The following is a 14,966-nucleotide window of genomic DNA, read 5'->3' on the forward strand; positions in this document are numbered from 1 at the left end:
TATACTTAAATCCCTCCCCCCCTCGTTCCTGGTCCTCTTCTCTCCCAGCGCAGCGTGCACGTCACGCCTAATGTGCACAGCATGCAGTGGGATATGGGGCGTGCGCCGTACACGGTGTGACGTGCCACATCAGCAATTAGGTAATCATGCAAACGTGTGTGATGACCTAATTTAGATCAGGCTGAAATTTTATTATAATAGATTATATAAAACTAGCGACCCACTCTGGCTTAGCACTGGAGCAATTTAATCTCGCCACAGCCTCCCGCTTCTTACTCCTGCCCCCTGCATTTTACCACAGCATCCTGCTTCTTACCACAGGCCCCTGCATCTCACCACAAGCCCCTGCATCTCACTCCTGCCTTCTGCTTCTCACCAGTGTCAGCACAATCCCCTCTGCTGCTGCCCTGCAGCTGGATGGGGCCCAGTCACTGGGATGTGCTGGGAAGGGCAGGAGGTTCACGAATGAGAGATTTGTATTGCAGCTGCCGCAAGCATTAGCAGCAGCATGTCCCCGGGGCTGGGGCACCGTGCATATTCCTGCAGCCTCCATGCGCACCCCTTCCTCGGCTACCGAACATGGTGATGAGCAATGTCCTCTCCATTGTGCTCCTATCCCAGAACAGCGCTGACTTTCCTGGGAGATGTCTGCTGTTCATCAAGGGCATATGGCTGAGTGGAAACATCATGCTGGAGAGGGAGCACTTCACGCTGGAGGAGTGGTGGCCGGAGTCCGCCTGCAGGTTCAGCATAGGGATGGATATCGGAATCCGATGGTTACTAATTATCAATGTTTTTGTTCCGATGGTAGTGTTTTTTACCAATCCAATGGTGGTAGTCCAATGTTTGCCACCATCGAATGGAAATCATTCTATGGTGTTCTGATGGTTGTTTGTTTGTTTCTTTAATTCCTGATAGCTATGCTTCCCCTGGCTTTATCCTGGCTACTGTGTCTGCATCAGGGCATCTTCATGGGTTTGTTGGAGGCTGTCTCTCACTCTGTCTGCCTCAGAATTGACCCTGCTCAGTCCCTGACTCCCTCCACTCTCTAGGCTGCTGCTAAGCAACAGGGATATTGCTATCTCTGACTGTATCTCACTGCTTCAGAGAGTCAATCAGAGCGCTGCCCTCGCCCCTGCAGCAGCAGCAGTCAGTCAATCAAACAGCACAGCAGTTTTTTTTGTGACTTGCTTCATTCAAAGCCTCAGTTTCATTGTCCATTAGACAAATATTTAATTTCTCTTTTTATATACAACAAAAAGGCGCCCAGTGGTTACACATTATCTAAAATATCACCTCAGTGAAACAATAAAAAGATATATTAACAATATTCACCAATGATTCATGAATTTGTAGTACATGCAGATCCCAATTTAAATTCTCTCTGTAGGTCTGCAAAAACAAATGTCTCCCCTGCCCTTATAGGGCTCGGTTAGGGAAGACACAAAGTATAGAATATAGTGCAGTAATCCTTTTTAAAATGGTGGGTTTAATACATCAACGCACTTACAATAGATAAAAATAAATCAGCATATATAAATACTCCATAAAGGCAAAGCAGCTTCAGAAGGGATAATCACAGCGGTCCCAAGTATGGAATCTGGGAAGGCTGGGTCTGGTCTCCGGATACAAGATCACCACACGGGTCCTTCTGTGTCCGCAATCTCTCTGGAGTGTCAGGTAAACGTGAGCTACGCATAACGCGTTTCCGACCTTAATGGGTCCTTCATCAGAAGCGTATTGTGCTCACATAGTTCTCCCTTTATAAACCCTAAAGCTGCTTCACTTCCGGTTCCTGATTCTCCTACACATGCCATGCTGAATAGAAGATGCCGATTAGCGGTAAGTGTTGGCAGCTGAGCTTTAGGGTTTATAAAGGGAGAACTATGTGAGCACAATACGTTTCTGATGAAGGACCCATTAAGGTCGGAAACGCGTCCTACAAGGGCAGGGGAGACATTTGTTTTTGCAGATCTACAGAAATAATTTAAATTGGGATCTGCATGTAGTAAAAATTAGGGATGTGCAGGCTCAGATTAGTTTGGATTTTCCCGCCAAATTCAGCTTTATTGTCTGCCAAAAATCGGGTCTCAGAAAGAGGAAAAACGTCATCTTTCATGGATAAACATGATCTTTCATGGACTTTTGTGCAGGAATGATGATGTTTGTCCATGAAAGATAACATTTTGCCTCTCCTTGAGACCTGATTTTTGGTGGGAAAAAATAAATAAATCAGAATTTGGCGGGAAAATCCGAACTAATCCGAGCCTGCACATCCCTACTAAAAATTCATGAATCATTGGTGAATATTGTTAATATATCTTCTGATTGTTTCACTGAGGTGATATTTTAGATAATGTGTTAACCACTGAGCGCCTTCTTGTTGTGGAGTTTTTTTCTATTATGTAAATTTAGTGTATATGGGGATGTACACGTATTTTTACTAGAGATGTGCGCCGACCCACGTGTTTTGGTTTTGGATCTGGATCTCCCCTGGTTTTGGATCTGGATTGGTTTTGCCAAAACCTCACCTCCGTGTTTTGTTTTCGTGTTTTGGTTTTGGATCTGGATTTTTTCTTAAAAAATAAAAAAAACTGCTAAAATCACATAAAATGAGCCTTTTTTTGTTCCTACTGTATTAATAACCTCAATAACATTTATTTCCACTCATTTCCAGTCAATTTTGACCACCTCACAATATTATTTTTTTCATCTAGTTAAGTCCAAAAGGTTGCATCCAGCTAGCTGGCTAACTAAGCTAAGTGACACAGTGGGCGGCACTAACATGTGGCAGTTCAGCTTCCAATTTCCAACACGGATACAGTGTGTAATACAGTGTGGGTTGGATACACCAATAGTGCACTTACTGTGACAGCAGTGTCAGCAGAGCGGGGCTGCGGACGGTGTCCTCAGTACATGGAATGGCAGTGCTGCAGTGCTGGCAGTGTTCTCAGTGCAGGGTTCCGGCGATGTCGGCAGTACGGGGGTGCCAGTGGTGTCTTTAGTGCAGGTTTGCTGGCTGTGTTGGCAGTGCGGGGGTTGCTGACGGTGTCCTCAGTACATGGGATGGCATTGCTGCGGTGCTGGCAGTGTCCTCAGTGCAGGGTACTGGCGGTGTCAGCAGAGCGGGGGTGCCAGTGGTGTCTTCAGTGCAGATTTGCTGGCTGTGTCAGCAGTGCAGGGGTTCCTGACAGTATCCTCAGTACATAGAATGGCAGTGTGGGAGTGCTGGCAGTGTCCTCAGTGCAGGGTACCGGCTGTGTCGGCAGAGCTGGGGTGCCAGCGGTGTCCTCAGTGCAGGTTTGCTCACTGTGTCAGCAGTGCAGGGGTGTTCTCAATGCAGGGTGCCGGCGGTGTCGGCAGCATGGGGGAGCCAGTGGTGTCAGCAGGGTGGCTGCCGGCCGTGTTAGCAGTGGGGAAGCCGTCAGCTGGTGTGTCGGCAGCGGGGGTTGCTGGCAGCAGGTGTCGGCAGCAGGGGGTGCCGGCCGCGGGGGGTGCGGCTGCGGGAACCAGCGCCATCTTCTTTTTTCCCCTGCTTTCAATAGGCTTAACACTGATTGGCTGAGAGCTGTGACAGACGGCTCTGTCAGCCAATCAGCGGTTTTCCCATTGAAGGCAAAGGGATTTTTAAAAATGGCCGCTCGAGGCAAAACCTCGAGATCCGACAGAGGATCGCAAGGTTTTGCCTCGATTAGGGATCCGGGGCAGGAGAGAGATCCGAGGGGTGCCTCGGATCTCCCCGGATCCCCAAAGTTCGGGTGAGCGGGTCCGGTTCCCTTAGAACCGGACCCGCTCATCTCTAATTTTTACAATATTTGTGCTGTATGGTGGTTTTAACTGCGCACCGTTTCAGATTCTTCATATCTTTTTATATACGGCAAACCACTTTTCCCCTCATGCTGTGTTCTGGAACCTGCTCATAGCATTTATGAGGTTTTGGGATTTTTTACAATCCTAATCAAATAAATGGAGGGGTGTTTGGGCAATGACATCTATAAAGTCAAGACGCTCAAGGAAGAAAAAAAAACATCTGGATGTACCTTTTAGGCAAAAATATTTTTTCTCCCTTTCTAAAATATATCCCTAAGTTTTCAAACCTTGGAAACAGGGTTTAAAGGATCGTAGTCACAACAAGCTGACACCTCTACTTGGCCGTCTTGCAGGATTTCATGTGCTGTCAGAATGCTTAAAGTATAAGCTGGCTCTAGCCAAGGCTGACACTCGCTTGACTCATGAATGTTAGTTACTGTGGCCAGATATCATTCTAATCTTCATAGGCAAAATAACACATTCATTCTCTATCCTAAATAATTCGGACTGTAGTGTGTAATTTTACATGGGATCACTTTCCTATACAACATACTCAGCCCTGACCCACAAGTAAAATATCCCTGTAATGTAAATTTCACAAAATAGGGATTAGTGGTCTTGTCTAAGGGTCACAAGGTGCCAATAATAAGAGCTTCATTTGCCAATAGAGTACTTTGCTGGGACCTGGCTCCTTCACCTGTCATCACCCTTCAAATGTTTTACTTCTTGGACATTAGTCAGTTCTGGGCGGGATGTATCAACTTTCCCATGAAAATTTGCATACATTCCGTCCTCTTTCGCTGGCATACAGGCACACTTACCTTCCAGGTCAGCTCTCCCGATAACCGTTGTCCTGGCGATGAGAAGACTTCCTGGTTTATAACCCAGGAGTTCAACTGCGCGTGCACAGCCATCAGCCTCCGCATGCTAAATCCGAAGGTTGATGGAGAGGGATCCCTTGGATCCCTCTCCGTTGTTTTTTGCAAACAGAAGCCCATAGGCTTAGATAGGCAATGTCATCTATAGATGGTGCTGCCTATCGTACAGAGGCTCAGAAAAGTTACCCTGTCCAGAGCTTGCTGCATGCAGACACATCGCAGCCTCATATAATTCTATGGGGCTTCTGTGCCGCCTGTCCACAGCGGATATCTCTGATTTCTACAGTAACCCCTCTTTTAATACATAAGGCGAGCCCTAGGTATTGCAATAATCCTCTAAAATTGGTAGTTTTTCCGCATTTGTAATATAACTGCATCAACCACTATGGCATATAGCGGTTCATGTATCAAGCAGTGAAAAGAGTGGAGAAGTATAACATTGAACAAGTTGCCCATAGCAACCATCAGTTTCTACTTATCATTTTACAGAATGTATTTGATAAATGCTATCTTGAAGCTGATTGGTTGCTATGGGAATCTACTACACTGGTCTTTTTCTCCATTCTTTTCACTGCTTAATACATTAACCCCATTATTTTAATCTTTAAGACCAGGGGTGTATCTAGGGATCCGAGCACCCTTGGCAAGGTAATAGACTGGCGCCCCCCTCCCCCATAATTTCAGGAAGTGCCCCCAGTAGTAGTCCCCCCTATGCAGTGCCCCCTGTAGTAGTCCCCTCTATGCAGTGCCCCCAATAGTAGTCCACCTTGTGCAGTGCCCCCAGTAGTAGTCCCCTCTATCCAGTGCCCCCAGTAGTAGTCCACCCTGTGCAGTGCCCCCAGTAGTAGTCCACCCTATGCAGTGACCCCAGTAGTAGTCCCCTCTATGCAGTGCCCCCAGTAGTAGTTCCCCTTATGCATTGCCCCCATTACTAGTCCCCCCTATACAGTGCCCCCAGTAGCGGCCATCCCCCCCATAACGTGCCCCCAGTAGCGGCCCCCACAATACAGTTCCCCCAGTAGCGGCCATCCCCCCCAATGTGCCCCCAGTAGCATCCCCCACAATACAGTGCCCCCAGTAGCGGCCATCCCCCCCAACATGCCCCCAGTAGCTGCCCCCACAATACAGTGCCGCCAGTAGCATCCACCCCCCCATAACGTGCCCCCAGTAGCGGCCACTCCCTATACAGTGCCCCCTAGTCTCCACACTCCCCCCCCCCCACCCCCTGTGCTGTGCCATAGAAAAAAAACAAAAAAAAATCAACTTACCTGATCCCCTCTACTGCCGACGACCGCCGCTGTCCACTCCTCCGGGCCCGCTCTTGCTCTGTACTATGGGATGGGAGAGACATCATGACGTCTCTCCCATCACCCGCTGCGGAGGGAGCCGGAAGACGGAGCTCATGAGTGAGCTTCAGTCGGCTCCCTCCGTGGACGACGCAGCAGCCAATGAGAGTCTGTTTGACTCTCATTGGCTGGCTGATATAACAAACACACAGCTGCCAGCTGCCGCTGGCAGCTGTGTGTTTGTAACTGTGTAGGGCAAACTGCTCTCACTGCGGTCTGCCCTACACTTGGGGCCCGGGGGACTAGCGTGGCTAACTCAAGCCTCTGGGGTAGTCCACCCATTGGCTGCTGGTGGCACTGCCGGACAGCGCCCCCCCTTTGGCCTGGCGCCCCTGGCGACTTCCATCCTAGCCAATGGGTAGATACGCCCCTGTTTAAGACATCAAACACCTGGATATGAAGTTCAGTTAGGGGCTCAGGTGTCTCCTAGTCACGGGTGTAACTACCGTAGGTGCAAGGGGGGCAGCTGCTATGGGGCTCAGCACTTAGGGGGTCCATATTCCTTGTCAAAGTTACCTGGGTTATACACACATTTCACCTTTGGGTGGTACATAGGGACCCTTACAAACTTTTACTATGGGGCCTTCAAATACCTAGTTACACCCCTGCTCCTAGCGACTGGAAACATGCAGAGTCCGCTCCATATGGCCTCTTCTGTGTGTTGTACAGATATAACGTTTTTGTTTTATAACCATTATATTGGAGATTTATCAAACCTCCTGAAGAGGACAAGTGGATGAGTTGTCCAATCACATTCTAGCTTTTATCTAGAACATTCCTCAGAATGAAAGCTAGTATCTCTTTGGTTGCTATGGGAATCCTCTCCACTTGTCCTATTTAGAATGTTTGATAAGTCTCCCCCAGGCCCTTTTTACAACAGTGGTGGTTAAGCAATACCTTAATAAATAAAAACTACTTTTTGGTTGATAAATCCCACTACAAGTGAAGTGACTATATATTTGCTAGCATCTGTCTCATATTAGTCTAGTTCTATACTAGTAGCAGAGGTAGATGTGTATCGGTGACACTACCTCATATACATTCCTTTATTTCCTTTTATTTATGTATTATTTATTACCAGTTATTTATATAGTGCACACATAGGCCCTCATTCAGAGTCGATCGCAAGAAGTGATTGCTCACTCTGAATGAGGGCAGGCACTTCTTGTTTTGAAGTGCTGCCTCCAGGTCGCAAGCTAAGCTGTGGGTTACCTAGCGGGTCTCGGATATGCTCTGTGGGGACCATCGACCCGGTTGTGAGCGCATCGGCGCTTGCAACCGGGTCTGAATGAGACCCATAATCCGCAGCGCTTAATAGAGATTTGTAAAAACCCACAGATCCATTTTGCAGGTCCCCTTTAAATAGCCCCTTTCTTTTACTATTGTAAAATTCTCTAGTGCCGAAATATATATATATATATATATATATATATATATATATACAGTCAGGTGCATAAATATTGGGACATTGACAGAATTTTCATATTTTGGCCTCTATTCAGCACCACAATGGCTTTGAAATGAAACAAACAAGATGTCCTTTAACTGCAGACTTTCAGATTTAATTTGAGGGTAATTACATCCAAATCGGGTAAACGGTGTAGGAATTACAACAGTTTCAATATGTGCCTCCCACTTTTTAAGTGGCCAAAAGTAATGGGACTATCACTTCAAAAGCTATTTCATGGAGAGGCGTGGGCTATTCCCTCGTTATTTCATTATCAATTAAGCAGGTAAAAGGTTTGGAGTTGATTCTAGGTGTGACATTTGCATTTGGAATTAGTTGCTGTCAACTCTCAATATGAGATCCAAAGAGCTGTCACTATCAGTGAAGCAGGCCATCATTAGGCTGAAAAATCAAAACAAACCCATCAGAGAGATAGCAAAAACATTAGGTGTGGCCAAATCAACTGTTTGGAACATTCTTAAAAAGAAAGAACGCACCGGAGAGCTCAGCAACACCAAAAGACCCAGAAGACCACGGAAAACAACTGTGGTGGATGACAAAATAATTATTTCCCTGGTGAAGAAAAACCCCTTCACAACAGTTGGCCAAATCAAGAACACTCTCCAGGAGGTAGATGTATATGTGTCAAAGTCAACAATCAAGAGATGACTTCACAAGAGTGAATATAGAGGGTTCACCACAAGATGCAAACCATTGGTGAGCCACAAAAACAGGAAGACCAGATTAGAGTTTGCCAAACAACATCTAAACAAGCCATTACAGTTTTGGAACAACATCCTATGGACAGATGAGACAAAGATCAACTTGTACCAGAGTGATGGGAAGAGAAGAGAAGGAAAGGAACTGCTCATGATCCAAAACATACCACCTCATCAGTGAAGCATGGTGGTGGTAGTGTCATGGCGTGGGCATGTATGGCTGCCAATGGAACTGGTTCCATTGTACTTATTGATGATGTGACTGCTGACAAAAGCAGCAGAATGAATTCTGAAGTGTTTCGGGCAATATTATATGCTCATATTCAGTCATATGCTTCAGAACTCATTGGACGGCACTTCACAGTGCAGATGGACAATGACCCGAAGCAAACTGCAAAAGCAACCAAAGAGTTTTTTAAGGCTAAAAAGTGGAATGTTATGCAATGGCCAAGTCAATCCCCTGACCTGAATCCGATTGAGCATGCATTTCACTTGATGAAGACAAAACTGAAGGGAAAATGCCCTAAGAACAAGCAGAAACTGAAGACATTTGCAGTAGAGGCCTGGCAGAGCATCACCAGGGATGAAACCCAGCGTCTGATGATGTCTATGCGTTCCAGACTTTATGCTGTAATTGCCTGCAAAGGATTTGCAACAAAGTATTAAAAAGTGAAAGTTAGATTTAGGATTGTTTAGTTTGTCCCATTACTTTTGGCCCCTTAAAAAGTGGGAGGCACATATTGAAACCGTTGTAATTCCTACACGTTCACCTGATTTGGATGTAATTACCCTCAAATTAAATCTGAAAGTCTGCAGTTAAAGCACATCTTGTTTGTTTCATTTCAAACCCATTGTGGTGGTGAATAGAGGCCACAATATGAACATTCTGTCAATGTCCCAATATTTATGGACCTGACTGTATATATATATATATATATATATATATATATATATATACTGTATGTATATATATATATATATATATCAGTATATTAATATGTATATATGCATATGTATATATAATATACATATATATACAGTATATTAATATGTATGTGTATATATATATGTATATATGCATATGTATATATAATATACATATATGTACAGTATATTAATATGTATCTATATATATATGCATATATAATATACATACAGAATATTAATATGTATGTATATATACATATACATGCATATGTATATATACTGTGTGTGTATATATATATATATATATATATATATATACATTTGCATATATACATATATATACATACATATTTATATACCGTGTATATATAATATACATGTTATATAGGTCATATGTATCTATCATGTATAAATCACGTATATAAACGTACTTTAATATGTTATATATTCATTTTCTTTATTATTCAGCTGCTGCCTACCTGCTGCTGCAGCACACAATAATAACAGCAACCATCAGTCAGTTCGCTGGGCGCCAGCAGCCTGGCACAGTGCCGCAAGGCGCAAGTTGCATCACATCTGCTGCCTACTCACGGTGTGGTGTGATGTGACATCTGTGGGAGGTTGGAGGCGGGCCGTGGAGGGGCTGGAGGCGGAGCAAAGGCTCCGTCTGCCATATTTTAAAATTAAGCTTAAAGGTCTGCCGTGCACTTTCACTGCACATAAGCTGTGCAGCTGGCCGACCTTGATAGCGGCAGCGGATCGACGCGGGGAGGGGCAAGTTTAAGTTAGTAAAGGGTGAGTTGAAGCGCCGATCGCGGCAGCACAAGCCCGGGGAGGGGGGTCAGTTAGGGAAGTGTAGGCTGAGCGGCAGAATTAATTCTGAAGTGTTTTGGGCAATATTATATGCTCATATTCAGTCAAATGCTTCAGAACTCATTGGACGGCGCTTCACAGTGCAGATGGACAATGACCCGAAGCATACTGCAAAAGCAACCAAAGAGTTTTTTAAGGCTAAATAGTGGAATGTTATGCAATGGCCAAGTCAATCCCCTGACCTGAATCCGATTGAGCATGCATTTCACTTGATGAAGACAAAACTGAAGGGAAAATGCTCCAAGAACAAGCAGGAACTGAAGACATTTGCAGTAGAGGCCTGGCAGAACATCACCAGGGATGAAACCCAGCGTCTGGTGATGTCTATGCGTTCCAGACTTCAGGCTGTAATTGCCTGCAGAGGATTTGCAACAAAGTATTAAAAAGTGAAAGTTAGATTTAGGATTGTTTAGTTTGTCCCATTACTTTTGGCCCCTTAAAAGGTGGGAGTGACATATAGAAACCATTGTAATTCCTACACCGTTCACCTGATTTGGATGTAATTACCCTCAAATTAAATCTGAAAGTCTGCAGTTAAAGCACATCTTGTTTGTTTCATTTCAAAGCCATTGTGGTGGTGAATAGAGGCCAAAATATGAACATTCTGTCAATGTCCCAATATTTATGGACCTGACTGTGTATATATATATATATATCAGTATATTAATATGTATATATGCATATGTATATATAATATACATATATATACAGTATATTAATATGTATGTATATTTATATATGTATATATGCATATGTATATATAATATACATATATGTACAGTATATTAATATGTATCTATATATGCATATATAATATACATACAGAATATTAATATGTATGTATATATACATATACATGCATATGTATATATACTGTGTATATATATATATATATATACATTTGCATATATACATATATATACATACATATTTATATACCGTGTATATATAATATACATGTTATATAGGTCATATGTATCTATCATGTGTAAATCACGTATATAAACTTACTTTAATATGTTATATATTCATTTTCTTTATTATTCAGCTGCTGCCTACCTGCTGCTGCAGCACACAATAATAACAGCAACCATCAGTCAGTTCGCTGGGCGCCAGCAGCCTGGCACAGTGCCGCAAGGCGCAAGTTGCATCACATCTGCTGCCTACTCACGGTGTGGTGTGATGTGACATCTGTGGGAGGTTGGAGGCGGGCCACGGAGGGGCTGGAGGCGGAGCAAAGGCTCCGTCTGCCATATTTTAAAATTAAGCTTAAAGGTCTGCCGTGCACTTTCACTGCACATAAGCTGTGCAGCTGGCCGACCTTGATAGCGGCAGCAGATCGACGCGGGGAGGGGCAAGTTTAAGTTAGTGAAGGGTGAGTTGAAGCGCCGATCGCGGCAGCACAAGCCCGGGGATGGGGGTCAGTTAGGGAAGTGTAGGCTGAGCGGCAGAATTAATTCTGAAGTGTTTTGGGCAATATTATATGCTCATATTCAGTCAAATGCTTCAGAACTCATTGGACGGCGCTTCACAGTGCAGATGGACAATGACCCGAAGCATACTGCAAAAGCAACCAAAGAGTTTTTTAAGGCTAAAAAGTGGAATGTTATGCAATGGCCAAGTCAATCCCCTGACTTGAATCCGATTGAGCATGCATTTCACTTGATGAAGACAAAACTGATGGGAAAATTCTCCAAGAACAAGGAGGAACTGAAGACATTTGCAGTAGAGGCCTGGCAGAGCATCACCAGGGATGAAACCCAGCGTCTGGTGATGTCTATGCGTTCCAGACTTCAGGCTGTAATTGCCTGCAAAGGATTTGCAACAAAGTATTAAAAAGTGAAAGTTAGATTTAGGATTGTTTAGTTTGTCCCATTACTTTTGGCCCCTTAAAAGGTGGGAGTGACATATAGAAACCATTGTAATTCCTACACCGTTCACCTGATTTGGATGTAATTACCCTCAAATTAAATCTGAAAGTCTGCAGTTAAAGCACATCTTGTTTGTTTCATTTCAATGCCATTGTGGTTGTGAATAGAGGCCAAAATATGAAAATTCTGTCAGTGTCCCAATATTTATGCACCTGACTGTGTATATATATATATCTATATATATATATATCTATATATATATATATATATATTTTGTGTGTATATATATATATATATATATATATATATATTTTACTTTTTTTTGTCTTTACACACAAAAATAAATAAAATGCTAATATAACCATGGCATTTTTTCATGGCATTTCATCATTTAGCTGCACATTTTCTCAAGGGGAATACAACTGTATCCCATTAATCTTATCCTTTCTCCCTTTGTTCTAAAACACCAGGCTCTTAGCGAGCACAGGATTAAGTGTATATTTCGCTTTGTAATTAACAGTTCAGTAATTAGAAACTTACAGTAATACTGGGAATAGTTCCAGTTACCACATGCTGAGTATATCCGCTGCCAGGATTAGTTTAAACCACCCACGCTCTCTCTTATGCTTATATTTTTTAAATAAAAGTGACAAAGCTATCTCTTATTTATTGCTGCACTTAGTCTGAGAGATGAATAGTTCTGTCTTGCCTGTCATCGTGATCTAAGGATCTGCCAGTTTTTCATGTGTGGCATAGTTTACTCTCGTGAAAAGCCATTTGTTGGTGCAATTTTCTGAGTCTCTCCTTGCAGATTTATTTCATATTATGATTTTCATATAGGGCTATTGTATTCCTCAGAAATAGAAACACATGGGTTGAACGATTTACTATATTCGTTAATTTCAAGCATTGCTGTGTTACATTAACTATAACTTTGGAGGGAATCGGTATGTAATACCGCTGGCCGCATGGCCGGCAATTCGAATCCCGGCAGCATCAGGCCGACGGAGGAACAGATCCCGGCAGCGGCAGCCCGACAGTGCTGGAAATCCCGATCGTTCCCAGGTAAGTATGAACTAACCTAACCTACCCCCCTAACCCTAACCCTCCCTTAGGGGTGCCTAACCCTAACCTCCCCCCCAAGTGCCTAACCCTAATCCCCCCTCTAAGTGCCTATACCTAACCCCCCCTTCCCCGCTGCCTAACCCTATCCTTCCCCCAGGGGTGCCTAACCCTAACCCTCCCTCCCCCTAGCCTAACCCTAACCTCCCGTGGGGGGTGCCTAACCCTAAGTCCCCCGCGGGAGCCCTAAACCTAACCCTCCCCCCCGCGGCTGTCCGCTCGCGGCGCCTGGCATCCCTTCAATCGGGATGCCGGTCTCCCGGCGTCGGTGAAATGCGCGGTGTCTACATCTAGACGCTGGTCATTTCACCCTCGCCGGGATATGACTGTCGGGAAGCCGGCTGTCGGTATAATGTCAGCCGGCTTCCCGATTGCATCCCCTTTGGAGCCACTATTGGCATGTTAGTGAGTTCATATCATATCATTTATAATGTTATGTGCTATAGTTGCCAGCTATCAATAAAAATACTTAGGTGTTCCTACAATAATTAGATTGTTACATGAGTTGAACATCTGCCGCCCCCCTCCCCCCTGCAGCCTAATCCTAACCGGGTTACGTGGTTGTGACATCATCAGAGGTCCTTTGGCCCACTGGATCTACCAACTACCGCTCAAGACTTATCTCAAGCAACTTACATATATGTTTGGAATGCTGGTAGTAACTCATATTAAGCAGCTTACTTATTTATTTGAATCACAAGTTGTAAAGTATTTGTACTTTTCAATTCTAGCGAGTGATGGCGACTACTGGCGGCTGCTGAACCCAGGAGAATATGCAGTAACGGCTCGGGCTGAAGGGTTCACCCTCTCCACCAAGAACTGTCATGTGGGATACGAAATGAGAGCTACACGCTGCGACTTCGTCCTGGCCAAGTCCAACCTGGCACGTATCAAGGAGATCATGGAGAGGTTTGGAAAGCAGCCAGTGAGCATGTCCCTCCGGCGCAGGAGAGTCAAAGTCAGGCCGGGTCGTCATACTTAGAATGCATCCCTGCTTTAGATGCTTAAGCAACATCAAGGTGGGAAGCAGATACGTCAGCCACTTGTAATTTACTGGTTGTATGGACTTAAGAGTTTGGAGATTTGACCCAAAGTTAAGTTGCGTATAGATAGGAGCTTCTTAAAACCGTTTGCATTCCGGCTGTTTGCACTTACATTTTGCGACCTTTGGCTAGCTTAAACACTACAGCAATTTATACCTGTGGGAACCGCTAAGCTTGTTCCTCACCACACCTGGAGCTGGTCATTCCATAAACTTCCACTTTAACTATTTGGGAAAAGCAACCTTCAGACACATTTGACCCTGCACTTAAAACTTCAGTACAAGTTGAGTATATGAACTTTCATATAGAGTTTTCTATGACACCATAGTGTCACTGTGTCAGATTGATAGAACCCTTACATGAAGTCCTCATGTCGTGACACTGTCCCTCTCAAATGTAGCCCAGCACTAACTAGCACAAGTCACCTCCCACAAGTATCTCCTGAAATAATCTGTACTGCTGTGCACATTCTGTAGATCTGATTAGGTATAGGCGGTTCAGTCCACACCAACTTCAAGAATGGAAAACTCTGGATGAACAGGCAATGAAATCTGGTGACAATACCGTGCACTGACTTTTCTCAAACAAGCCTTAAAGATTAAGCTTTTAGTTATTTCTAAAGACACTACACAATATTGTTCCGTGCCGTATCCTAGGAATTTGTAAAAGGAAAATGTAAAATCCCAATGTTCTAACAGGAAACAGAAACTTCTTTTATAGCAGTGAAGAATACTGAACGCTGAATGGAAAATAAGACCACAAGACACCTCTCTGCATTAATATTAAACACTTATAATCCTGGGGTTGCCATATCTGGACTTCAGTTTTAGTATGTTTTTGTTGGCTTTTAATTGTTCCTGCCACGTGCTTATTCTTCATTTACGTGACATTTAATATGTTTAGTTTTCATGCTATAAAATGATACCATAA

The 14,966-nt window shown here is 43.9% G+C and overlaps 1 protein-coding gene across 1 annotated transcript in view; it reads left to right on the plus strand.

Annotated features, from left to right (window-relative positions):
* Window positions 1-14,966, plus strand: part of CPXM2 (carboxypeptidase X, M14 family member 2) — a 123,523-nt gene extending 108,557 nt beyond the window's left edge. The window contains exon 15 of the mRNA XM_088476888.1: window positions 13,725-14,966. Coding sequence (XP_088333014.1) covers window positions 13,725-13,975 — 251 coding nt within the window. The 3' untranslated portion in view covers window positions 13,976-14,966. The remainder of the gene's footprint in view (window positions 1-13,724) is intronic.

This window comes from Taudactylus pleione, unplaced genomic scaffold (genome assembly GCF_031769625.1).
Source record: "Taudactylus pleione unplaced genomic scaffold, aTauple2 ptg000198l, whole genome shotgun sequence".
NCBI classification, from domain to species: Eukaryota; Metazoa; Chordata; class Amphibia; order Anura; family Myobatrachidae; genus Taudactylus; species Taudactylus pleione.